Raw genomic sequence first — 26,230 nt, 5'->3', positions numbered from 1 at the left:
GATGGTCGTTCCTGAGTCGTAATATCCACAAAAAAAAAAATCTTTCCTTCGAAGAGATGTCCTCAGTGCTCGTTTCCTAAGTCGTAAACATCAACTTCAACACAGCCAGTACAAGTACGATACGTCGCCATTACGGCCTGCCCGGCCGAGTTTCTTCATTCCAGCTGCAAGTTGCGTGTCGCTTTTCTCGTCCATCTTCCGTATCTTCTTCCCATGCCATCAGCAGCTGGAAGCTTACAATTCGACAACTCCACACACAGAACCGGCCAAGGAAATCAAACAAGCGCATCGAAGTGTTTAGACCCCCCGCATCCTCTCGCAAATGCCAGTCCGGTTCAGTGGGTTCACAGCGTAAAATCACTACCACTCACCAGTCGCCAGTAGAGTTGTAGTCCACTTGACAGTGGCTTTGTCGCCCACTAATCATCGTTGATCAGCTCACACCATCCTTAAGTAGAAAATCGGTAGAAAACAAATAACCAAACGTGCTGACTGCCGAGTTCGGTTCCGGTGGTGCCGGTGACGCACGAGTCTTCTCCATTTTCCGACTCTTCTTCCGTCTCCCCTTGGACTCATCCTGTGACGTCGACGTTCCAAGCAGAGGGAAGCTGCTCTGAAGCTTCTTCTTTTTAGGCTCGTTGTGCTTCCACGCTCGCTGACCGTTGGCCCCCCACAGCCGGCCCTCGCTTTCCCCATTCGCCCCCGTCTCCGCTCGCGCGAACCCCCACAAAAACCTCCGCAAAAGCTCCAAGGGAGTCGTCACCGTCTCGTCCTCCTCCGCCCCCACCTCTCCTTCCTCTCGCCTTCCTCCGCGCCGCCGAGGCCTGCTACTCTTAAAGCGCTCCCCGCGCAAACCCTACCTCGGAATTCCTGCCGCGCGACCCCTATCCTGGCTCGTTCGCTCCATTCGCCGCGATGTCGCTGGAGATCCTCGAAGGTGAGCGGGCGTTGGACGGACTGGTCGTTCATCATGTTCGGACCTAGGGTCTCGCGGCGAACCGTACTGATTTTGTTCGTTTCTTTTGCTGTTTGGGCGCAGAGGGCGGCGAGTCCGGTAGTGGCCGCATGGCGAAGGTGATGTCGATGTCGGGGAGCGGGAAGCGGGGCCGGTACGTGCGGCAGGTGACGGGGCGGCACAACGACACCGACCTGCACGTCGCGGCGCGGGCAGGGGACGCCGCGGCGCTGCGCTACGCGCTGGAGGACGCGGCGGTGGTCGCGGCCACGGGAGAGGGAGGGGAGGAGCTGGAGGCGGTGCGTCGCGCGGTCGCTGCCGAGGCCAACGAGGCCGGGGAGACGCCGCTCGTCGCCGCGGCGGAGAGAGGGCACCTGGAGGTGGTGGTGGAGCTGCTCCGGCACCTCGACGCCGAGAGCATCGCCACGAAGAACAGGTCCGGGTACGATGCGCTGCACGTCGCGGCTAGAGAAGGGCATCATGGTGAGATTCCATCTTGAGCCCGCTGCTGCAATTTGTGTATCTCCCCGATAAAATTTGGAGCCTTGAGCTTGGAACCGTGCGGTTGTTTGCTGGTTTAGTAGGGACTGCCTGCTCACTACCAGCACCACTGTTTTGTTCCAGGATCTTATGCAAAAGTTTTCAGATCAGTAAAGTTCGAAACTGCTTGATTTCTTACAAATAAGAAGTTTGGCATAGACTGGAATTACAGTGACAGTAGGAAAAATCCTTTCCAGTTTAAGCAAAATGGCTACAGTATTTGTGCCTCATTTGCTTAAACTATTATATTCTGTGCAGTGTTTTGTGTTTAAGCAAAATTGTTACAGTGTTTGTGCCGCGTTTGTTTAGATTATTATAGTACGCGCAGGTTTTTGCTGATTGCAAAAAATAATAATAATCAGGTGTTAGGAACTAGTTTCTGTTTGTCTCTAGCACAGTGTATATATGTCTAGGGAATAAACTGTTACACTTCAAAGACTCTGGTAATCTGGTTGCAAAATTGGTAGAACTTTCTAAGACAGGATTAATTGAAAAAAGTGTTGTCTGATCTGGATATTTGGGATATCGCAATGGCTGCAAATACCTGTAATCGTGTCATGGCCACAAATACCTGTGACTGTGGATTCGCATCGAATTCATGTGCTGTGTTCGGCATATCCTGGATAGCTTCTATTAGAGCCATCACTTTCTACTTTTATACATGGTAATGGTGTAACTGAATAACGGACTGTTCAGTTATATCAAGGATATGTTAGGATATTGTATTAATATATTGTGGTTACTGTTTTCCTTATCATATGTTTATGTTGCCCCTTAGTTACATAGGAAGCACAAAATCCTAACCTGTACATCTTTTGTTAGCTGTCGTGCAGGAAATGTTATTTCGCGATAGGATGGTCGCGAAAACATTTGGCCCTGCAAATACTACTCCACTTATATCAGCAGCTGCGAGGGGACATGCTGAAGTTGTCAAATTGTTACTAGAACAAGATGATTTTGGATTGGTTGAAATGGCCAAAGATAACGGAAAAAATGCTTTACATTTTGCTGCTCGACAGGGACATACTGAAATTGTAAAAGCATTGCTTGAGAAAGATCCGCAGCTAGCAAGAAGAAACGACAAGAAAGGTCAAACAGCATTGCATATGGCAGTAAAAGGAACTAATTGTGATGTTCTTAGAGCACTTGTCGATGCCGATCCTGCAATTGTAATGCTGCCAGACAAAAATGGAAACACTGCCTTGCATGTTGCAACAAGGAAAAAGCGAGCAGAGGTGTTTATTTTCTTTCCTATATCCTTTTACATATTTGTATATCTCACCTCACTTGCATTGACATTTTTCTTCCCTTTTAAAGAAACAACAAGCAAAAGTATTGATAACCGTTTCGTATATTTATAGATCATAGCCTATAGGTTTTACTGTTATACTTATAGGTGAGGGGCATCATCCAAGCAAAATACATTAGAACGAAGTTATTCGGTACGCTCATAAGATTGTCTTTCACTCATTTTTTTAATTAGAACGAAGTTATTCGGTATGCTCATAAGATTGTGTGTACTATGTAGTGTCAATACTTTCTTAGGCTGCAGTTAGTAGAAAGGCTGTGATGGTTTGTGCTCCAGGGTAGAGCTTGACTAGTTTTTCCATTATATGGTAAAAAGGACTATTGCACCATAGTTTTTCAATTTACATAACCAAGTTTATATCTTAAACTTTCACTTGCCTCTTCCATATTTTATGCTTGACTATCACTGTCATTTCTATCTTCTGCAGATAGTTATTGTTCTTTTGCGGTTACCAGATACCCATGTCAATGCACTTAACAGAGATCACAAAACTGCTTATGATATAGTGGAAGGGTTGCCACAATGTGAAGAGTCTTCTGAAATTAAGGATATTTTATCTCACCATGGCGCACTCAGATCAAGGGAGCTTAACCAGCCTCGAGATGAACTCCGGAAGACAGTGACAGAGATAAAGAAAGACGTCCACACTCAGCTCGAACAGACAAGAAAAACAAACAAAAATGTGCATGGTATTGCCAAGGAACTCAGAAAATTGCACAGAGAAGGCATCAATAATGCAACGAATTCTGTAACTGTTGTTGCTGTTCTTTTTGCTACGGTTGCTTTTGCAGCCATATTCACTGTACCTGGTGGAAATGATAACAATGGAGTTGCGGTTGTTGTCCAGGCTACCTCCTTCAGGATATTCTTCATCTTCAACGCCATAGCTCTGTTCACATCACTGGCAGTGGTCGTCGTTCAGATAACAGTTGTCAGGGGAGAAACCAAGTCTGAGCGGAAGGTTGTCGAGGTGATCAACAAGCTTATGTGGCTAGCATCAGTTTGTACTACCATTTCTTTCATTGCCTCCTGCTATATTGTGCTAGGCCGCCATTTCCAATGGGCAGCAATACTGGTTAGTTTGATAGGTGGTGTCACAATGTCTGGTGTTCTTGGTACAATGACATACTATGTGGTGAAATCAAAGCGCATAAGGAAGATAAGAAAAAGAGAGAAGATGTCAAGAAGAAGTGGCTCGAGCTCCTGGATTGACAACACTGAAATCTCAGAGACTGAGCTTAATCAAGTGTATGCCTTGTAAAGAGAGAGGGTGTTTAAACTCAGCCTCATCTCTGGAAATGAGAATGTACATGGAAATTCCAGATCCACAAATTAACAAATACGTTAGTTCACATTATTCCTTCATTCTACACAATTCCTATCTGTAACAACAAACCATGCAGAACTAAAAGAGAGGCACATCGTGTAAGGCTCCAGCAATTGAAGAACTAACTGTGTTCAATCTGTTGTACAAGTGAGTTCTGCATTTTGTGTGTGTTCTGTTCTTAAGCTGTTATGAGTTATGACTCATGAGAATTGCTCTTTTGGTTCTTTGGTACACTTGCACCTACTTGTAATCTACTATGATGCAACTGCAAGCGTACATTCCATAGCTCAAGTAAGATCCTGGCCCTCGATCCTAAATGTGAACTTGCTCCTCTGTTGCATTTTTAACTTTCATGTGGCAGTGCAGTAGCATGTTCTGTTAGTTTTACTTGCTTTACACAGTTGGGCATCGTGTTTTGAAGACACTGATTTTGCATTGACTTAATATGACGCTTATTGCTACACGTATAATTTTGCTTTTATATTGCATGTATAAAGCAACTTATCAAGCAACTAAACCTTTGCCTCAATTTAACAGTGATTTGGAAACAAGACAAATCTTAAGAACTATTATTTTACTCTGGATCTAAATTTAGTGACTGTTGTCCTTTCTTGATTCCTGGATCTTTTTCATTCTTCTATTGAAAATGCAATATTTCTACCAGAACTTTCTAGTTGATTCCCTGAGTTTTTTTCTTCCATTATTCTGTCGAGCCTGTAAGATTTCAAGCAAAACTAGCTCGTGTAACAGTTGAAGCATACTCACCTTGACAGTACAATCTGCAGTGATGTTATTAGATCCAGAATGATATTGTTTATGTCAGGAAACAAATTTATCGTCTATAATCATTAAGAACCTTTGAAACTTGGCAAGATCATTAGGAGACATTTAAAAGAATCCAAATGCATGAACCCAAAGGTATCATTTTGTGGGTTTGAAATAATCACTTGGGGAGTCGCTGGATAAAAGACCAGGTTTGTCACAAATAACCTACCATTACTTTGTTCACTGGTTAGCAAATCAGTAGCACAGGTTAACTCAGCAATCCAGGAATAATTTAAATCCATGCAGGGAAGAAAAGCATAGATATGCAGCATATGTTATGCGAACTACGGAGACCTGATAAACAATTCAAACATTTGGCTAACTAAGTAATATGGGTTCTGGAGAAGCAGGGAGGCAAAGTAGGCCCTGTTACATGCCTATTTGTCTGAACACTGTTCAGCATTATCGGTGTGGTGGGTAAGTCTGCTTACCTTTGGCTTCAATCTTGCCCTGCTTTTCCTTGACATGCCTTCTTAGTTTAAGGTTTATTTGTCTGCACTTGGTCATCACCAATTTTCTATTTTGAAGCTAAGGGAGTAAGGGACACAATGGTCCCTTCAGTGGGATTCTTTTGTATTGATTTAGGATAGATTCTGATAAGCAGTGGTCCCTTTCGGAGGATCAGTAGGTGCATGTGCTGATACATCATTCTGTAATTCTATTGTAGTTTTACCATCATTTTTCCTTAGATCAATACATATATTACTAATACAACAGATATACAAATTTGGTGGAATTCAAATGATCTCAATGATCTGATGATTCGCGAGTAAATCTGGACCCTTGAAAATTACTCCCTCCGTCCCATATTAATTGCCTCGAATTTCCCCAAATATGTATGTATTTATGCATAAAAAGCGTCTAGATACATGTAATATTTCGACAATTGATAATGGATGGGAGTTATTCTTGCATAAGAGAGAGTTAGGGTGCATTTGGATTTCAGGCTAGGAGAGCCATAGCCTCGCTAGGCTAGGATGATAGTTTGGTAGGGGATAAAAAATATTGCTTTGCTAGGCAAGATAGCCCATAACTGAACCAAAGACTTGCCACCAGAGGAGAGCTGATTCAGCTCTCCCGAACGGGCAAACACGCCTCGCTACTTTCTGTTATGCAAACTGCTTCGTGCTTGCAATTGGTGTTAACCAAACTACAAGCCTTGCTCTTCCTAGCTTTGACCAGCTGAGCTAGTTTTCTCTAGTCTAGCTAAGCAAGGTAAGCAAGAGATCCAAACACGCATTTCATCTGCTCTATTTCCCCCTCTTCGCCCGTAGCTCCATGTTTTCTGCAAATGTTATATGTGAATGATTAATAGAGATGTCGTGCTTGATGGATATTTGAATAATGAAACATTTTTATGGAATATAAATTTGCAAAATGCGCTTTGCATTACACATGTCCAATCGCTAGTGAAGAAATATAACCCAGTTACTCACCTTTCCCCCCTGATATTTCTCAGGAGATAGACAAGGGGGGATATTAAATTTAGCAACGAAGTTCATCTCTTGTTATATTATGTCTTTGGCTTAACCTCTGAAGCTTTCCCATTGCCTGTTCTTATCTCGATGGCATTATCTGTTTTCATGATAGAAAGAATCAGTAGGAAACTCTTAAAAAAACTGCTCGAGCACAGAAGGTGCTATCAAATTGGTGGAGTCATATCAATCAGTTTTTGTTTATTTATTCGTCACATCTCAGTGTATCTTCCAATGCAGAAGTTGTTGCCTCCTTTGCTTTCACATTTTGCATTTCTTTTCCTTTTCTCCCTCATTCATTTTATTGTTTTCTGACGTTTCATAGCTTTAAAGATGCGCAATCTGTACCTCTAGGCAATTCATATTTGTGATGTGCACTACTGCTTTTCATTTGTCACAGCAAGAAAAGTATCTCATCTTACCTTTTTGCCTTTCATGTTTTAAGTGCCAGTCACCAGTGCTATACATTTCCCAAATAAGGTCCCTGCTGTAGTATATGTATGTTTCTCACCTTCTCGATTGAGCCATTAGAGTGATATTAGCGTTCTGGCACCTAAATACGCAAGAATTAGCATTCAGAAGAGTAAAGCTCAAGATACGGATTAATTAGCGCTCAAATCCCTAAATACATAAGGATTAGCAATCAGGAGAGGAGAGTAAAGCTCAAGATGCATAATTACATACGTATTAATAATAATATTAAGGTGCGAGGTTGCCAGAAAAATTTCTTTTTAATATAGCTGGACTCACTGTAATGTTGTATTTGTGCCATTGTTACTTGCTCATAATGTAATATTCAAGCTGCGACCATGTTGCATAAGAAAAGCTTCATTATCTTTCCTTGTCTGTTAATATCATAGCTTCGTTAAAAACTTATTGGTTCTTTACCTATATTGCACCGTATACACATAACTGGAACAGAAACCTTTTGGGAGTATGTTTCTTGTGTTCACCAAAGAAAAAGCAGGCAAGATCTAATCAGGAACTGCTTTGTGCATGTGATATCTATACAACCATGGTGCAAATGCCAGCTTAACCCAAAACAGTATTGGCTGTCTTCTGATAAGTGATAACCATGACCCGTTGCCTGTGACTTATGATATTTGTTTCCCTTACCTCTCTTCTTAGTTATGGACTTGCTACACATGCATCTGTAATATGGATACTGATTGGAAAAAAACTTTACCTTAATTTTTTTTGTGCGGTTTTATCTGTAGTCTGGTACTTCCATTGTTTCTACAACCATGTCAAGTGCTAAAATACTATTTTGAACATAGTGAAACTGTTTGTTTGTAGACAGAACAGAAATTACTTTACATATATATATCCGAGTTTTCTTCAAGGAAATAACATTACTGTTTTAACAATATATCATGTTTGCAGGAAGCATAAGATCAAAAGTGTACAGAATTATCAGGGTTTTGAATTTTCGTACTTTTATACTACTGTCTTCGGCAAATCTCAATAATGTCTTCTGCATCTTCAGATTCTGCAGCTATCTTTGACGCTGACGATGACATGAACCGGAAACCTGTATCGCTGGCACTCTTCCTCACCGAGGCTAGTTGCTGTGACTTCTTGCAGTATGCTATTGCACCCTGGATGGGATTATCCATCTCAGAGCTTGCACTGCTGCTCCTCCTCAGCACTGGCCCCAAACCAGAGTCACTTGAGCTTGGGATGGAGGAGGATGAGTTCGACGAAGAGCATGATGATGATGAGGCAGATGACGTCTTGTTTGATGACGAATATCCTATAATGACGCTGGAGAACGACCTCCTATGCCCGCACTCATCTTCTTTAAGCTTCCCACCGAGTGTGGTACTGTTGCTGATGGGCGAGGCTGTGTACCTGTTGCTTCTGATTTGGCCAAATGGCTTCCTCCAACTCTTGACCTGGGCAGTGGAGAACTCATTTGCTCTAGGTGCATCACTCTTGTCATCTGGATCCCCTGCTTTAGCGGCAAATATTGTCTTGAGGTAAGCTTTTGATGCCTTGAGCTTGAGGCCAAGTTTGAGATTCCTGACGAACTTGAGCTTCTTGGACCATGGCTTCTTCTCGCATGCTAATTCCACATCAGCAGCACCAATACTGGTGGATGTGCATTCGTGGAAATAATGCTCCGAATTGAGCTCACCACTAGCATAACATGAATTTGCTGGGGAAACATTGCACGACTGGTATGGTGTCGCTGGGGCAGTGCTTGCAGAGAGGAGGCCCTTGTCAGCCGCAATCTCGAGGAGCTTTTCAACCATTTGGATCCGTGGTGGAAGGTGGAGTGGTAGCAGTTTGCCCTTGTAGAAGAGCTCATCTGCTGGTGATGCCATGGGCTCCCAGTGGTCAAGCGGAGCTGACATTTGGAACTCAAACTCCCTTGAGTGTTGGGGTGAGGCTGCCATGGCTGTGGTGTAGCAGAGCAAGCTTGCTGTGGTGGTGACCACTTCTGCTGCTGCAGGTGAGCTCAAATCCATGTCTATGTAGTCCTCTTCTTGGAGTGGTTGGTCATGGATTTGGGGGGCATGTCTTGCCATCGTTATGGCCTTGCCTTGTGTTTTTGGTGAGTTGCACTTTGGTTTGGTTTGGTTTTGGCAGAGATGGTGGTTGTGGTTTAGGAAGGAAGTGGACGGAGCTTGAGTGAGCTTCAAAGCTGAATGCCTGTAGGAGAAGAGGTTTATATACTACTCCTTTGATGGACCTAACTTTGATCTGCCTTTTGTTTGCATCCTAATCCCCTCCATCACGGTTATATGTAACGCAGTAGTGAGGTCCATAGTTATTGTCACTCTATTATTGCTCTATTTGTGGCTGCAGTACATTATGTGATTATGTTATTTTGCTTCTTCCTTTGCATGCTTCTTCTCTTTTCATGACTCAAGCTATTTGTTTGTTTGAATGTGTAGGGTTACAAGGTAGCCAACATGGTTCATGGCTTCATGCTTTAAATGATTTACAAACTGCCTGGTGCCTGCTGATATGCAGGGTGCCCCAAACGACCAAACCACTTGGTTGGAATGCTAACTGGGACGGTTCCATTGGGAAGCATCATATTTCTTTCGAGCAAGAAAGTGTAGGAAGGTTTGTTGGATTGCTTAATGGTATTTCAGATGCAAAGGCCACATTCTATGTTGACACTTGACAGTGAAGTACGATTGAAGGTAATTTAAATTAGCGTCAAAAATAAGCTGAGTTTTAAGTTCCATGTGGCTTGAATTCGCTTCCCAGGTGCAACAACACATTGTTGAAGCTTGACCAATTCATGATCAAGCTTGTGTTTTTAAATTTGGAAGTAAGGGCGCATGCCCTCAAAACATGGAGCAAGGTGCTATTTGTTCATTTCATCTTCATGTCAATCTATGGAAGTCTGAGGGTGACATCAGTGGCAAGAGATCAGGCCCCTTGTTTAAGTTTCTTGTCCAAACTGCGCGTGCGTAGCTAGCTAGATGTTCTCCGCGTCCTTGTTTCCATCTCTCCGGTGCTTGCAGCAGTTCCTTGCCTTTTGATCCAAGGTCAGCTTTGCCTCCCTAGTATAATTATTGATTACTGGGCATGGATTAGCGCTCTTCAAGGCCTTCATGGTGCATTAATAATACCTGTCTTATCTATCTCTTGTGCTCTACTTATTTTAGGTTCTTAGCTGGATCAATATGTTTATTGAATCTGATATATGCTGAAACACTCTATTTTGTTTGTAAATTACTCGTACTACTCTTTTTTTGCATGCAGATCTTTTTCTCGAAGCAAGTTTTGTTCTGTGTAACTTCTCATGCAGACCTTCGGCATCAAAGTTGGTAAATTTCGCCCCAAGAAACCCCGAGGAAAAACTACCTGCCCAGCCCGCAAATTTTGTCAAACAAGATGCGACTACCTAGTAAAAAGCACCCTGGCACCAGCTAGAGCACTAAGCAAGGATCCAACAAATTGCTTAAAGGTACCATAAGAATAACATCCATGGAATTATTGATATATGTAACCAAACACCCATAGACAAACTCTAGTCCTGTACTCTTTTGCAGGTGAGGAACTGATTAGACAGGGATGTCAACTAGGTTAGGTGTTGTATTAAGTGCCTAACACCCCTACTAACACCACACATCGATTAATGAATATCTTATGAAAACGTCGCCGTACAAAGTTTACAGCTAGAACAGTTAATCTCCTGAATTGCAGGTCTAAAGGTATCTGAATAGTTTTATAGCACTGCTACGTGGTTGCTGGTGGTTGGAACTTGAAAAAGATTCGTGCTCGCCCACTACACATTCTAAGGCACCTGGAAAACATTATACAAACAAAGTGTTACCCCAGCAAAAATTCATATCCACCTCTTACCGACATGGTGACATCCAGTGACATGATTATACCTGAAAATTCATGACGCGTGGGAGTCGACAGTATATAAGCCCTTAATGGTAGACTAGTAGCTATGTCTTTTCCTGTACAGTAATCTAACAAGCTGCGGGATGCTTTAGCTGTACGTGTTAATCTTTTTAGCGCATGCCAAACACTGCTGCCTGACATTTCTTGGTGGGAGCCTAATTTAATTTTTCTTTGCCCTGTAAAAGGAAAGGAGGGTCCTCTGAAAGCTCTCAGAGCTCGAGGTGTACTTTGCCGCTTCTCCAAACTTGGAACCAAACAAAAAGCTTCTGGTCTTGCAGCAATTTCTGGGGCCTCTGATCACCTAATAGGCAGAAAGTTCGTGCAGAATTTTGACTGCTTAACTCTCCAACTCCAGGTTCCGACACTAATCATTGCTCCGTATTCCATATGGCAATAAGCAGTCATCCTGGCTGGTTTAACTTTTTCGAAAAATGCTTAATTAGCAGCTAAGCTTAGCCCATGAGCATTCTATACCTGTAACTATCGAGCTAAAGGCGAACGGTTCGTGGGTAACTTTGTTACAGACCCACCATGTTTCTTTGTACTGTTCTCAAATTCTGCGATGTGACTGAACTAGTTGCTTGGAGATATCTTATTTTAGGAGAATGGAACAAACCTCTTTTATCAAGACGTAAAAAATGCTCATCTAACGGGAAAGTTTCAGCTACGTGGTCTTCTTTATCGGAGTGCATGGAGATCATGCGGTGCGGTACATGCACCTTACTATTACTCCCTGTTTGGCACTTGGAGGCGCCATTCCTGATCCTGGGAATGGGGAAAGCATTGCATTGCATACAGACACAGGCCAGGCGCTCCACACTTGGTTCTTTTAATAGTCTGCTATTTTTCCCGTTATACGAGGTCACACATGCATGATGCGATTGATCATCAGAAGCAGCATGGCATGTTAATTCAGATACACCATCACCATGCATGCACGTTGTTGTTATACTACTGCATTCACAGAGTTGGAACGAAGAGAAGAAGAAATACCTAACGCTGAGCTTGTCAATTTGCGAAGCTTCTTGGATAGAGCTCTTTCTTTTCCTCTCCATCAGGGTTCTTCAGTAAGACACTGGAGGACTCGGACTCCTGTCAGGACCTGGTTGATCTGCAGAAGAAAACGAGCATTTGCAAGGCAACAGTCCTGACTCCTGTGTCCTGAGTGCTGACTGCGGGATACAGTTTAAATATGATGGCAGCTACGTTAAGCAACCTGCTGCCTGCAGACACGATTGAGCGACTAAGTTTGAAATTTGTCTCGATATTTCAAGTAGCTAACCTACTGATGAGCGCATGCATCTAACCCGAGTAAATTCAACCCAATCTGCTACGGTAATCCAAACGACGACATGGAGAAAACACCTGCTTCTCCTTATCTCGTGGCTACCTGCTGCAACCCGGTTCCTAAATTCGGAGGCGGAACACCATACTCCCCCTGGTATGGCTCCTGTCACTCATCTAACACTGAAGATTGTCTGCGTTCAAAAATTATACCGACAAATTTCTCGCCGAAAGCATGGGATTCTGCGAACAAGTCCCAGGACAGGGAGAAGAGACAATCGACACGAGGGCTAGGACCTTGTTTTTTATTTTTTTTCTGACGAATGCCGATTTCTGATTTCTCCAAGAACAGAAGACCTGGAGACAGTTCGTAGAAACTTGTCCCCGGGCATAACCTTTTCACGTATAAGGACCGTTCATCATGAGAGAACATTATACCCATCAAGAAAGTGGATCGATTAAGCGTCAACGCTTATTGGGCCAAGCTTGTCCGACTCCGCTGGCTCTTCTTCTTCTTTCTTGGCACCTGGAAGACTTGGTTAGGTGGATGTATTTGCATCGGCCCAATAACGGGCTACATGCGGACCGCAGGTCCACAGGCACAGTTTTCCAATCCGAGCCCAAAGTGGCCGCTGATCTGCTCTCTCTGTTTTTTTTTGTGAAGGAGTGGCTGCCGATTCGCAGTAAGCTAGTGACAGCGTGCACGGACTCACCGCATTATCTGTTCTACCACCCTGAGCACGAAGGACATGACGCATCTACTCGGGCGGACGGGCGCGGAAGTGACATCCACGATGCCAACGATGCATGGACGGACCCTTTATCCGGTGGCACAAATCACACGATGCCAACAGTTTTATATACAGCGCCCATGTGGAGCGACGTACCGCCGTAGAACTGGTGAGCCGCCGTGCTGCCTGGCTACGTGCTTCGTGACAGGGAGCATGTAAAGTGCACACCAAACGCGTGAGGATCCAACTCGAGGAGGCAGTGAGACGGCCGGCGTGACACTGAACCGTCGTCAGGGAAGTAATCGAAAAGGAAAGGAATCCACCGTGCACGGCTCCGCGGATCCGCTATTCGGTTGTGTCCTGTTTCTTTCCGCCTGATCCCATCTCTCCTTTTCTCTCCCTCGAAACCTCAGAAACTTTAACTAGCTTCGTCGCAAAAAAGAAAAAGAAAGTGGCTGTGGTTTACCATATGGATTCCGCGAAGCTGACGGGTGAAACGAACAAAAGGATCACCGCACCAGAAGTATAGAATGTCTCTGTCAGTGAGCACTCTGAGCAGTGCATCTTTTCCTAACATAATCTTGCTTCTGGGGGTCAATCAAGCGTGTCTATCTTACGTACGGTAGCCTGAGACGACGAAACAGGCGTTTAATTAACCCTTCGAACACGCCGGAGAACTTGCTTGACCCGGCAAAGCCGTTCCTTCTCCGTCGTCAATCCTCAGCCTATTTTCTTCTAGACTTTTCTTCTTTTCCCGATATAATCACCCCTCACAGCTTCGTTCGCAGTTGCATATTACTGACTGACATACGTGTTCCACTGATTTTATTACGGTCGAACCGAAACGAAACTTCCCCGTATTGCCGCCCAACGAAGAGTCGTCGGTCAAAGTCTTCCCCACCGAGGCCTCACCAATCTCAAAGCGCATCCAACGACCCTTTGGACCGCTATCCCATCTCCATAAGCCCAAAGGGAAAGTCGCCTCCTCCCCGACGCGTCTCGCCAATTCGCGCACCTCCACTACTCCGCCCTCCCTACCCTCCCCCCCGCCCCCCAGATCTCGCGGCGATGGCGTCCGCCGCCGCTCGCCTCCTCCTCGCCGTCGTCGTAGCCGCGGCCTTCCTCCGTCCAGCGGCGGCGGAGATCAAGCAGGAGTCCTTCAAGGACGACTCCCGCGATGTCATCCTCTTCGAGAAGTTCGGCTTCTCCCCTCGTGGATCTGTGTCCATCTCCTTGACCGGCGCCAGTGCCTCCTCCAAGCTCGCCAAGCCGGACCCGACGCAGCTCGGGTTCTTCATCCTCTCCGACCAATCGCTCTTCGAGGCCATCTACCAGCAGCCGCCGCCCACGGAACAGAACCCCAACCCCGACCCCAACACGGGATGCGTCCTCTCCAGCCCCTACGTCATACCGCTCTTCAACTTCGCCGACCTCGACGCCAGCGGCAACTACAAGCACACCTTCCCCATCTCCCACCCCGACGAATATACCCTCTTCTTCGCCAACTGCGCGCCGCAGACGAGCGTCACCATGGGGGTACGCACCGACATGTACAACACCAACCTGGACGGCACCAAGGACTACCTGTCCGTCGGCCAGGCCCCCGTCCCGACGATCTACGCCTTCTTCGCCTTCGGCTATGTCGTGTTCCTGGCCGTGTGGCTGTACGTAACCCTCTACCACAACCGCCTCTCGGCGCATCGTATCCACCACCTCATGTCCTGCCTGCTCCTCGCCCGTATGCTGTACTGCATCTCGGCGGCCGAGGATCAGCACTACATCCGCATCGCGGGAACATCGCATGGGTGGGATGTGATGTTCTATCTGTTCCAGCTTGTGAAGGGTGTGATCTTGTTCGCTGTGATTGCGCTGATTGGGACCGGGTGGTCATTCCTGAAGCCGTTCCTGCAGGACAAGGAGAAGAAGGTGCTCATGATCGTGATCCCGTTGCAGGTTGCAGCTAACATTGCTGCAGCTGTCGTCGGTGAGACTGGGCCTTTCTTGCAAGAATGGGTAACGTGGAACCAGATCTTCTTGTTTGTTGATGTAGCCTGCTGCTGCGCGGTGCTCTTCCCGGTCGTGTGGTCGATGCGTTCGCTCCGGGAGTCATCCAAGACAGATGGCAAGGCTGCCAGAACCCTTGCCAAACTCACGCTTTTCCGCCAGTTCTACGTAGTCGTGATTGGTTACTTGTACTTCACAAGGATCATAGTATATGCTCTCAAGACAATCACAAACTACAAGTTCAGATGGGTGAGTGTTGCGGCAGAGGAGGTGGCCACCATGGCATTTTACATTTTCATGTTCTACATGTTCAAGCCGGCAGAGAGGAACCAGTACTTTGCTCTAGATGATGAGGAGGAGGAAGCTGCAGAGCTGGCTCTCCGCGAGGAGGAGTTTGAGCTCTAGAGCTCTTGATGATGATGACGTGGAATGCAACACTATGTGTTCCATTTCTTCTCCTTGTGATGTTGATCAATGATCATACTATACAGATGCAGTATTTAGCTTATATTTGTCTATGTAACGTGGTAAATGTTCACTTCCTTCTACTCATTTCTTTTAACTTTGAATGTTGCTGATGAGACCAGGGATAATTGGATTGCTTTTGTTGCAAACTAGGGGGAATTCAATCAGTGTTGTCATTTTTTCAAGTGTCAGTTTTGCTTCCTCATGCCCAGTTGTTCTACTTCCTGTAGAAGCAAGCAATTTTATCTTTATAGGGAGAGCATGGATAAACATTGGTCTGCTGCAGTACCTTTTCAAAAAATTGTCTACTGAGAATTTAGTGGCATAGAAGAGGTATACAGTTCTGCAAAGATGGTGTGCTTGTTGGTGCATCGCCATCAATGTTACCGTGACTGGGTACCAAATGGACACCTATAGGGACAACCACATTCTGGAACTTGGTGTCAATCAGTCAATGGTAAAGCCCGGAGTAGAATCCTGTTGGCATGCTTGATGGATACCTGTAAATCATCTCAGAACCATGCAAACACTGCATCAAGTGTGAGCTATCTTGGTTCTGTGTTGTGTTTCTCTGGATTATGTCTCTTGTTCTGACTTCCAAGAAGCTGATTAACAGATACGCTTATAGCACTAAGTTGTAGATTTTCAGGTAATTTGCATCTTATTGTCGATGTCCAGATGATGTGATAATTTAGAAGCTCCTGGATTGCCGTCGTTCGCTAGCTGGTCTTTCTGAAGGCGAACTCCTGTTGCTTGATACCTCTGTCTGAACTGTATTTGAGCTGACCAACGGAGAATTTTGTTGGGGTGTATTTTCGAGAAATACTCGTGGCTTTTGCTTTGTGGTCTCCGTCGCGATTTGGCATTCTCATCCTGTTCGGTTGCTCTTCCGTCGCGATTTGCCGGCTAGGGCCACGCCGCCGGGTGCGACCCAGGTGTCCACTGGAGTCTGGCGGGGCTGCATCCTGATCTCTGTTCCACTCCATGATCTAGCCGGCAGCCTTCTAATTTTCCACGGCACCAATCCAAGATCCCGACCAGCGACCATCGTACGGTTTAGCCACTCTACGAGACCATGACTAGGATCGGCGGATTTGTATATGCTGCTGAGGTTTTTTTTTTAAGAACTGAATTGGTGTGTATATGAGTGGCTATGCACTTATGCTTGGAGAATTCAGATCTGCCGTCAAACATTTTGTTGTCTCAAGTTCTCAACTGCTGCTGCAATTCTCTCAAACAAAATAAAAATCTGCCACTGCCATAGTGTTCATGTACGTGTTCTCTATATCTCGATATTTTCTGTTTAACCAGGAACTCCGTGAGCCGATTTGTGGTTTCCAAATTTCTGCTACTCCCTCCGATTCATAGTTTTAAATTCGCTCAAATATGAATATATCTATGCATAAATAGCGTCTAGATACACGTAATATTCCGACAATTAATATGGATCGGAACGAGTAACTAATTTTTGTTGTCCCTGACTGTTTGTCATACTCCGTATCAGTTTGTATCAATCGAACCTGCAAACGGATCGCCTGGCGTGCGGTGCCTGCCGTTTTGATTTTTTTTACTTTTATTCTTTGATTTTTAATTATTATTTTTACTAACTGGCATTCCGTTTAAAACCAAACGCGCTAGCTCCCGCCATCTGCCATATTTTCGCAGGTCGCAGTTTCGCACCTCTAAACTGCCGATTCGGCCGTGTCCCCGACACCGGTCTGGCTCTGGCCTATCCGCTCACCTCCAGACTCCACCCATCTTCCCCATACGGCCATACCTCGCCGCGATGGCATCAGCCGCTACGCGCTTCCTCCTCGTCCTCGCGTTAGCCGAGTTCCTCCTCCGCCCGTCGGCGGCGGAGATCACGCAAGACGTCTTCAAGGTGGACCTCCGCAAGTCCATCCTCTTACAGAGGTTCGGGTTCACCAGCCGCGGGGCAGTGTCCATCTCCGTGTCCGGCGCCAAGGCCTCCTCCCAACTCGACAAGCCGGACCTGCATCAGTACGGGTTCTTCCTCCTCTCCGACGAGGCTCTGTTCCAGGCCATCTCCTCGCAGCCGCTGCCTGCGGGTCTGATCCTCGACCCCAACCAAGGATGCGTCCTCTCGAGCCCCTACATCAATTCGCTCTTCAGCTTCGCTGACCTCGACGACAACGGCCACTACAACCGCACTTTCCCCGTCACCCACGCCGACGAGTATAGCCTCTTCTTCGCAAACTGCGCGCCCCAGGCAAGCGTCATCATGGAGGTACGGATAGAAATGTATAACGTCAACCTGGACGGCACCAAGGACTACGGCTTCTCCATCGGCCAGGCCCCCGTCCCGACGAGAGGAACAACTAGTGCTTCGCTCTGGATGGTGACGAGGAAGAAGCTGCTGAGCTGGCTCTCCGCGGGAAGGAGTTTGAGCTCTAGAGTGCTGCGAGGGGATGCATGATGGTGGGTAGTATGCAGCACTATCCGTTACGTTTCTCCTCCCTGAATCTTCGATTCTTATAGCTTCAAAATGTTGCTGATGAGACCAGGACTCATTGCTGATGAGAAATTCAATCACACTGTCTTTCATTTTTCCAAGTCTCAGTTTTGCTGCTTCGTGCTCCATTGTTATCTCATTTTATTTGTACTCCCTCCGTTCCAAAATAAGTGACGTGGATCTGCATAGATTCTTATACAAATCCACGTCACTTATTTCATGACGGAGAGAGTATATGGAGAAGATGAATAAACATCTTACTTGATGCCTCGTGATACGACAAGTAGATCTACTGCAGTATTTCGTTACAATGATTACTGAAAATTAGTGGCATTAAAGAGGGATATGGATAATCAGCTATATTCATACCTCGGTACTGTGACAAGTAGATCTATCACAGTACTTTGTTTTGATGATTACTATAATTAGTGACATTGCAAATGGATCTGCAAAGGTTGTGTGCTTGTTCGGGCATCACCATTTGGTTGCGAAAATTCTTATGCAGGATTGGGTACCAAAAGACTGAATGATAATCAACGTACCATAGGATGGAAACCCGGTATTGATGGTAAGGCCAAGTGTAGCATCCTGTCGATATGCTTCTTGTTGCACACCCACAATTCATCTTGAAGCAGGCAAAAAGTAGATCATGCATATGAGCTACTTTGTCAGGTTAGCGAGTGCATTATAACGAATTTCTAGACTTTTTAGTAATTTTTATCTTATTGTCAGAAAATGAAAAATTGATTCTTTTGATACTTCAGTATGAATTGCATTTCAACTGAACTATGTGCAGCACAATGACGACAAGAGATACGCGAGTCTTGAGGGCTGAACGAATATACTCTTCATAAATACTACTCCTTCCAATCCATAATAAGTGTCTGAAGTTTAGTACAAAGTTAGTATAAGTTTGCACTAAATCTCTGACACTTATTATGTATCGGACGGAGTACTATTTTCTGCAAAAAAATTCATATTGTTTTTGCCATGTAAAATTCTATAACGAATTTGTTCTTCCAAACTGATGACTTGTGCGGAATAACTTTTGGAATAACACACGCATACACGTCGTGGAACGGATGTAGTACATGGCTTTTTATCTGAATTTCATGATAATGAAATGATTCCTTTTCTTTTGAATTACATAAATCATGTTATCTCATACTAGCCTCGTAGCTTAATTTTGGTTTGGTTAAAAAATGTTATGAATTCGTTTTCCAATCTTCTTACCGACTTTGTATTAAGATTTCAATTGTTGCTTTAACTTTTATCGCGCCATTTATTATTGACCAAAGGATGACAAACCGATGTAGACAAATTATCATAATTCTTATTGCGAGTGACGAATTTACCCCCGCACTATTTCGTTTGGTCGACGTCAAAGTTGACCTAGCAGCAGGAAATGAAGTCATCAACCGGAGTCATATAAATGAAAAGTTTATGTTAGGTGTGAGATAAGAGTTCACACGTATAAAATAGATAACTAGAACGTGGATTACAAACTTTGGTTCAGCAGGCATCGTTTTCTTTCTTAAAAAGAGATAAATGGAATGTGAATTATAAGCTCTGGTTTTATAGGCATGGTTTGTTTTGTTTATAATTGATCATGGTGGTAGTTTTAAGTTTTAATCTACATCATAAATTTATTTTAAGATCCATAAATTATTTAGCAGGTGTATCCAAACAAATCTCAAATCTATATTTTTTGTGAAGAAATTTATTGGTTAGCAAAATAAACACGTAGTAATTAAATATCTCTACAAAGTAAAAATAAAAAGAAACTAATATGTGATGTAACCATCAGTCCAAGTATTATTAAAATAATTGCATAAAACTTTGATGCCACATTAATAATAGAATTATTAATTTATTAAAGAGCTCATGTTCTAATAAATTATGGACTATGATATAAAAGTACGTACAAATAAAAGATTGTTTTGTGTTCAAAACATGAGTTGACTTATATGTTAATGTATTTGTAGGTGTACTCTTTTCTATATGTACTAAGGCCTATTAATTCTCTGTTTCTAATAATTAATCATGCTCAAGAGCCGGAATTTTATTTTGATTGTGTTGCTCTAATATTACGTACATGTATTTTTTTACAAATGGCCAAATTGTATATCATGACCCGAGTTTTAATTCCGTATACTCATCTAATACTGTCTATAGATGACCCTCACGTATAATTCAGCATAACATACATATTTATATAAGCTAGAAAAATTAAAGATATTTCTCTTGAGTCTCGGCATCGTGCTAGTTTTTTAAAACAAAGAATCTAACCGATGATGGACCTAGAAACTTTTCGAAGGCTAGGAAAATCACAAGCGAATGTGACTGAGAATTGAGATGACACTTTTCCATGCACTTCGCCGTGAAATTTCAATCAGGCTACGACGTTCAGTTGTCCGCAAGCCAACTACCTAGGCTGGGCCGGAGGGACAGTAGATCCGCCTGTGAAAGTGTGAATACAACGTACGTACCTATGAAGCTAGTACTGGTAAATAGCAGTGCTCCAAATTTCTGTCACCTATGTATTTTTGAACGGCACGGAAAGAGGTAATAAGGCTGGAGGTGCATGAACTCGGCACGCATGTGCAAACTGATGCATCAAGTGGAAAAATGGTTCGTTCGGGTGCTTAAGCTTGGCACGCGAGTGCATTTTGATTCAAAATGGTCAAACTGGGCCAGACCAAGGCCAGGTGGCATGGCAAGTAGCCAAAAGACACACGTCAGGCGCACCGGATTTTTCGTTTAAGCCTTTTGTGGAATTGGTACATCTAGTCCGTATCGCTTTGATCGAAAGGTAGGGAAGAGAAATGAACCGAAATAACTTGAACAGAATCCCCATCCGTCGGCCCTCTCCCAAATTCTCAATCCCTCCCACCATCGATCTCGCCAGCCGACGTGCATCGCTATGGCATCTTTGAGCACGTGTAGCTCCATACGCCACTCGAAGTATCGACCCTCCCACTGATCAAGTGCACTAGCTGCCGGTTCCACATGGTGGAGAGGTCACGTCTGAACCCCAGTAAAGAAAATGCGTGATTTCATCAAGTGCAACAACCACGATGTAAGATCTCTTTTTTCCTCATCAATTTCTGCTACTTCTCCTTTGGATTTGTGGCCCGGTAGCCGCAGCGATGACCTCCCTCCCTCGCCGTCCCCGTACACCAACACACACGAAGGGACAAGGACTTTGTTATGCACAGATAAAAAATAGCAGGGCCTAAATGCAAACTTACCCTCCCGAGCGAACATCCCATGTGCCTAGCGTGTGCTCTTTGCCTACGTGGCACGCCACGTGGCCTTGGTCTGGCCTGGTTTGACCCTTTTGAACCAAAATGCACCCGCGTACTAAGTTTGATCACTCGAACGAACCAATTTTTCACTTGATGCACCAATTTGCACATGCGTACTAAGTTCATGCACCTTCATCGTTATTACCTCGCAGGGAAATTGTCTTGTGCATACTTACAAGTATATAATCTTTTGAAATTTTCTCGGTGCCAAACAAAAAAGAAAGAATCTCCAAAGAACATTGCAGCTCGGGCGGGAGCCATTAGTAGGAGTTTCCGCAAGAAGTAGCTGCTTGCTCTCCAGTCAACTCTCAACAGACGCTTCGGCTGGGGAGTCGCTGGCCTACACGAAGACCGGTCAGGCATCGCGTATGTCCGCGCGCATTACCGGAAGCGATCATCCAATTCTACCGAAGAAGTTTTTTTTTTCTACCGAAGAGAACGGTTTCCAGAGACGGGAGGGTTTTGCTGGACCCACATCTCTTCTTGCCTCGTCAATCTGGTACTGTGGCAGCTCATCAGCACAGGCCGCCCATTGATCCATTCCACGCCCGCATTTGCCTCCCTGCACCGTATCGAGCGATACAGGCTCTGCTGCTCCTAGCTTAGGAATCTGCTTGCCCGACAAGTACAAACAACCCTCGCCATACGAGTACAGGATGAATCATGATGATGATGAATGATTCCTCTGAAATGGTCCAGTTTTACTGCTTTCTTCTGTTTCAAACCTAAGAATCCACAACTACTGACACGTACTACTGGTAGTAGGAGATGTCGGCAATTCAGTTATTATGGATCAATGTCACAATGGGAGCATGTGTATGTGTACGTTCAAGGAGTATTACAGATCCCTGAAAAAAAGGCATGTATATTATAGAGAGGCTATTTCAGGTTAATGAAGCAAAGCTATTAAAGTGATCAAAGAAAAATATTCTTGCCACGTACTATCTGTCTGGAGTAAAATACTACTGCTAAATTCTGCCCTAGAACGGCCGAAACGGATTGTCTGGGTTGCACAAGCAAAACAGTAAACAGAGATTCTTTTAATAGAAAAGCAGTATCAGATGACTGAATCAGAGGGTATGTTAGCTAGCAACGTTGTCTCAATGGACTCGTGGTCATTCATTAAGACCCACCAATACAGGTACGACTCTTTAGATATGACATACCTAACCACACCCAACCAAATCAATCTCCTCCCGCACGGTTCTTATCTAACACTATCTGTGTTACTGCAGCAGGTCAGCTGATGCAAAATGTGAGTGTTTTTTCCGGGGTGTGCTTTGATGTCTATGTTCTTTCATGTATTTGTTCGAGTATTATATATTCGAGGTGTAGTAAAATCCTTGCTAATGTATATACCATCTGAAGTTCTGAACATAATCACGTGAGAACAGCATAAATTCGTCTCAGCACCCTTTAGAAGGAACTTAATTCTCCCTTTTGGCAGCGGTGAACAACACAGCGCATGCATTCCGCATGAAGATCCAGAGTACACGTATAACTCACGAAATAAAAGGGAAGAGGGAGAAACGATCAAGAAAACAACCAGAACCCGACGGAAAATCCGTGGTACCTTTTGTTTTTCCTGGGTTTAGAACAAGCAAGAAAACAAAATACTGCTAGTACTTCAAAAGTCTACAAGGCCAGTGGGCATATGCAAAACCACTTATTTGACTTGCGAAATCACAAGGAAAAGAAAAGAAAAACAAGTCAAAAGTACATCTCTTTAACAATTGCAGAAATGATAGGTGATAGCAGCATCTAACTACATAATCAAGTCGTCCCTTCCTTAACAATAGCAATTGCAACCTCTCTCTTTCCTTCCAGTTCCATGCCTTGGACGGTTCAAATGCATGTGTACCCGCGCACCGGGCACCCCCGGCCTGTACGAAATGCAGGATTGCAGGGCACGACTAGGGATCACCTCCTCTTGTTCTTGCTGCCGAGCACGAGGCTGAAGTAGAAGAGCAGGCGGAAGAGGAATCCCCATGCCGCCGTGACGAGCAGGCACTCCCACTTGCCGAGCTGCGTGACGGCCGCCTGCACGAGCACGCTCCGGCCATTGGCCACGCACGTCTCGGGCCCGATGGCGACGCCCAGCGCGGCGCTGATGGACGCCAGGACCCGCGCTTTCACAGCCTCCGGCAGCGCCCCCAGCGGCGAGTTGTCGAAGATCTGCGCGCCCCGCACGAAGCACTCCCCGCCCCGGCCGAACTCGTTCTGCAGCACCCCCTCGAACGGGTACTTGACCAGCGACAGGTAGTGGAACCACAGCCAGTATGCCGGGATCCTGTCCCTGTTGATGAAGAAGCCGCTGAAGAGCAGGAAGTAGGCCAGGATGGCCACCACCACCGTGTACCCGATCATCACGTGCGGGATCACCCCCGAGAGGAACGTCACGAACCCGCTCCCGGCCCAGAAGGACGCCAGGATCGCCAGCGCGTAGAAGGCGAACCCGGACGCGCCCCCCGCCAGGCCCACGGCGAAGAACGTCGTGAGCGCGAATGCGAGCGAGAGGACGACGAGCGGAGGGAAGGAGACGATGGCGTTGGAGAGCACGTAGGACGCCCTGCGGTACGCCCCGTACGCCGTCTCCCTGAGGAACACGTACCGCTCCTGGAGGAACACCGGGAGCGCGTCGGCGCAGGTGTAGAACATGGTGGACATGGCGAAGGCGAAGAAGCCGAGCCGCTCCTGCGCGCCCTTGGGGGACTGGTCGAGCCGGAAGAAGACCGTGGCCAGGATCCCGCCGGTCACCACCACGGCGCCCAGCCGGATCAGGAACAGCTCCGGCATGCGCCGCGTGTTGATGGCGGAGCGCCTCGTCAGCACCTTCATCTCCACCCAGAATGGGTTCGCGTACGTGTGCATCGACGTGTGCGAGACGTCCGCCGCGCCGGACACCAGCTTCCCGCGCGAGATGCTCGCGCCGATGGCCTCCTTGAGCGACATCGTCGGCTGCTCCCACGGGCGAGCGCCCGTCGACGAAGTGTCCCCGGCGTGCATGAGCTTCCAGGTGCGGTGGAAGTCCACGAGTGGCTTCGTCCCCGTGGGTGAGGACTCGAACTCGCGGATGAGATCGAGCGCGAACTCGGCCCGGTTCTCGTTGTCGGGGACGGGGAAGCCGAACTCGGCGAAGTAGGGCGGGAGCGCGGAGGGCGCTCCGCTGAACACGGTGCGTCCCCCCGATAAGAGGATGAGCCGGTCCAGCAGGCCGAGGATCCGCTGGCTGGGCTGATGGATTGAGGTGATCACAATGCTGCCGCTCTCGGCGATGCGGCGGAGCACCTTGACCACCATGAAGGCCGAGGTGGAGTCGAGCCCGGACGTGGGCTCGTCGAGGAACAGGAGGATCGGGTCGTGGATGATGTCCGTGCCGATGGACACCCTGCGGCGTTCCCCTCCGGAGACTCCCCTGTGGCCTTCGTCGCCGATGATGGTGTTGGCGGCCGCCCGGAGCCCCAGCTGGTCGACGAGCGCCTGCACACGCGCGCGCTTCTTGGCGGGGGACAGCGAGCGCGGCAGGCGGAAGTCGGCGGCGAAGGAGAGCGTCTCGGTCACGGTGAGCATCGGAAACAGCAGGTCGTCCTGCATCACGTAGGCGGACATGGACTTGAGGACGTTCCCCGTGAGCGGCTCCCCGTTGAGCGTGACGGAGCCCTTGAGGGAGCCGCGCGAGATGCGGTTGGCCAGCGCGTCGATGAGCGTCGACTTGCCCGACCCGCTGGCGCCCATCACGGCCAGGATCTCGCCTTCCCTCGCCTCGCCCGACACGCCGTCCAGCAGCGCCCTGGTCTGCTGCGCGTCGGGCGCCGCCGCGGCGGTCGACACGCGGTGCAGCGGCAGCAGGCGGAGCCCGTGCCCGCTGGGCCGCGCGCGCCGGACGCTGTAGGTCAGGTCGCTGAACGTCAGCCGGAACTGGATGGCCCGGCCAACTGCGGCGCCCGCATTGCTGTCGTCGACGCGGCCACCAGGCGCGGGCGCGCCGCCCAGCGGCATGGGGAGAGAGAGCACGGAGCCGGAGCCGTCGTCGTCCGGGTCTGCGACGGTGGCGGCGGTGACGAGGCTGAGCATCTCGGAGAGGGACGGGTTCCTTACCCTCGCCGGCGCCGGCGCGGGCGGCGCCGGCGAGGCCAGGAACGGGAGGCGGTCGTGCACGGCGCGCGCCATGGCATGCATGTGCACAGCGCCTGGCTAGCTAACTCGATCGTGCACACCTACTGTACGCGCGCGCGCTCTTGCTTGGCTACTGGCGCAAAGGTGTAAAGCCGGGTTTAAGTAAGAGGCTGGGCGGGTGTAGTTGATCTGATGAGACGACGATGTGGCTTTGTGAAGGGGTGGGGTCTGCGCGATGGCGAGCTTCTTCTCCAAGGCAGCCCCGGTCGATCGAGGTGTGGTTAAGACTTTGCGGGGCTTCTCGGAGCTAGCTAGCTAGCTCGTGTTTTAAAGGAGACGTACTGGTGGAGTACGTACGCGTGATCGTGTTGCCGGCCGGGTTCGTGGGAAACTGGGAATTGTGGGGTGGCGATACGAAGCGTGGTGGTGGTGTAGGAGACGGGGTGGTGACCAACGCGCGCCATTGTGCACGCACAGGCTGCGGTGGCGGCGGGGCGCGGGGCGCATCGCATGGTCTACGAGGGAGAGAGGAGAGGGTGGGTTAGCTGACCCTGCCACGTCTAAATGGGTGTGTTTTAGGTTTGGGTGGGTGGTGCGAAGACGAGGACTTTCAAGGGCGAGCCTATCGGTGTTTTTGATTGGATCTTCTGTCGTGCCCCTGTTTTTTTAAGCACGCTATGGCTGATTTTGTTTTGTGGCGCGTTGCACAATTACTAGTACTTCCGACCAGAACATTTGGTACTTATCTGCGTCCTGAGATAAATGATGTCACGGAATGCGCCTAAATCAGATGTTCAAGCTTAACCTTTGACTATTGAGTAGCAAAAATGCACGTTTTGTCCAATCTATAAAATCCGTTTCTCTCGAACAAATGCCAGCATATTTAAAAGTAGTACTCGCTCCATATTAAATATCGCATATTTAAAATGACATATAAAGTTGCGACACTTAATATGGGACAGATGAAGTATTATGTTTCTTTAATGAAAGATACTGCCTGTGTTCGTAAATACAAGAAGTTTCAAGTCAAAAAACTATTCAAGT

At 46.8% G+C, this 26,230-nt stretch overlaps 5 protein-coding genes and 1 long non-coding RNA gene across 12 annotated transcripts; 4 read left to right on the top strand and 2 right to left on the bottom strand.

The window, feature by feature from the left end:
• The first annotated feature begins 732 nt into the window (after window positions 1-732).
• Window positions 733-4,349, top strand: LOC100834890 (ankyrin repeat-containing protein NPR4). The gene is made up of 4 exons (XM_003564514.4): window positions 733-937; window positions 1,040-1,438; window positions 2,318-2,730; window positions 3,232-4,349. The coding sequence occupies exons 1-4, from the start codon at window positions 916-918 to the stop codon at window positions 4,063-4,065; spliced, it is 1,668 nt and encodes a 555-aa protein (XP_003564562.1). The 5' UTR covers window positions 733-915; the 3' UTR covers window positions 4,066-4,349.
• Window positions 4,350-5,940: 1,591 nt separating this feature from the next.
• Window positions 5,941-9,068, bottom strand: LOC100834586 (probable membrane-associated kinase regulator 4). Of its 3 annotated transcripts, XR_002963818.1 has the most exons (4): window positions 7,867-9,068; window positions 6,854-6,984; window positions 6,393-6,531; window positions 5,941-6,241 (listed from the first exon to the last, which is right to left on the bottom strand). XR_002963818.1 is itself a non-coding variant. In XM_003564513.4 (2 exons), exon 1 carries the CDS (start codon window positions 8,960-8,962, stop codon window positions 7,874-7,876), a length of 1,089 nt encoding a protein of 362 aa, XP_003564561.1. In that variant the 5' UTR covers window positions 8,963-9,068; the 3' UTR covers window positions 5,941-6,241; window positions 7,867-7,873. The 3 variants fall into 3 exon arrangements, 1 of the variants encoding a protein (XP_003564561.1); XR_002963817.1 differs by having other exon boundaries at window positions 6,854-9,068; XM_003564513.4 differs by lacking the exons at window positions 6,393-6,531; window positions 6,854-6,984.
• LOC104582897 lies at window positions 8,281-11,435 on the top strand. Of its 5 annotated transcripts, XR_002963820.1 has the most exons (4): window positions 8,750-8,886; window positions 9,332-9,937; window positions 10,155-10,359; window positions 10,991-11,435. It is a non-coding gene; the product is annotated as an uncharacterized LOC104582897 (long non-coding RNA). The 5 variants fall into 5 exon arrangements; XR_002963823.1 differs by lacking the exon at window positions 8,750-8,886 and adding an exon at window positions 8,281-8,410 and having other exon boundaries at window positions 9,332-10,359; XR_002963819.1 differs by having other exon boundaries at window positions 9,332-10,359.
• Window positions 11,436-13,816: 2,381 nt separating this feature from the next.
• LOC100834088 (protein GPR107) lies at window positions 13,817-15,480 on the top strand. The gene has a single exon (XM_003564511.4). It carries the CDS (start codon window positions 13,889-13,891, stop codon window positions 15,227-15,229), a length of 1,341 nt encoding a protein of 446 aa, XP_003564559.1. The 5' UTR covers window positions 13,817-13,888; the 3' UTR covers window positions 15,230-15,480.
• Window positions 15,481-17,075: 1,595 nt separating this feature from the next.
• Window positions 17,076-17,726, top strand: LOC104583349. The gene has a single exon (XM_014898653.1). The coding sequence runs from the start codon at window positions 17,076-17,078 to the stop codon at window positions 17,724-17,726; it is 651 nt and encodes a 216-aa protein (XP_014754139.1).
• A 4,879-nt stretch (window positions 17,727-22,605) lies between these two features.
• Window positions 22,606-25,748, bottom strand: LOC100833778 (ABC transporter G family member 6). The gene has a single exon (XM_003564510.4). It carries the CDS (start codon window positions 25,247-25,249, stop codon window positions 22,991-22,993), a length of 2,259 nt encoding a protein of 752 aa, XP_003564558.1. The 5' UTR covers window positions 25,250-25,748; the 3' UTR covers window positions 22,606-22,990.
• Window positions 25,749-26,230: the final 482 nt, after the last annotated feature.

This window comes from Brachypodium distachyon, chromosome 2 (assembly GCF_000005505.3).
Source record: "Brachypodium distachyon strain Bd21 chromosome 2, Brachypodium_distachyon_v3.0, whole genome shotgun sequence".
Taxonomy (NCBI): domain Eukaryota; kingdom Viridiplantae; phylum Streptophyta; class Magnoliopsida; order Poales; family Poaceae; genus Brachypodium; species Brachypodium distachyon.
This window is presented reverse-complemented; position numbering and strand designations above follow the sequence as displayed.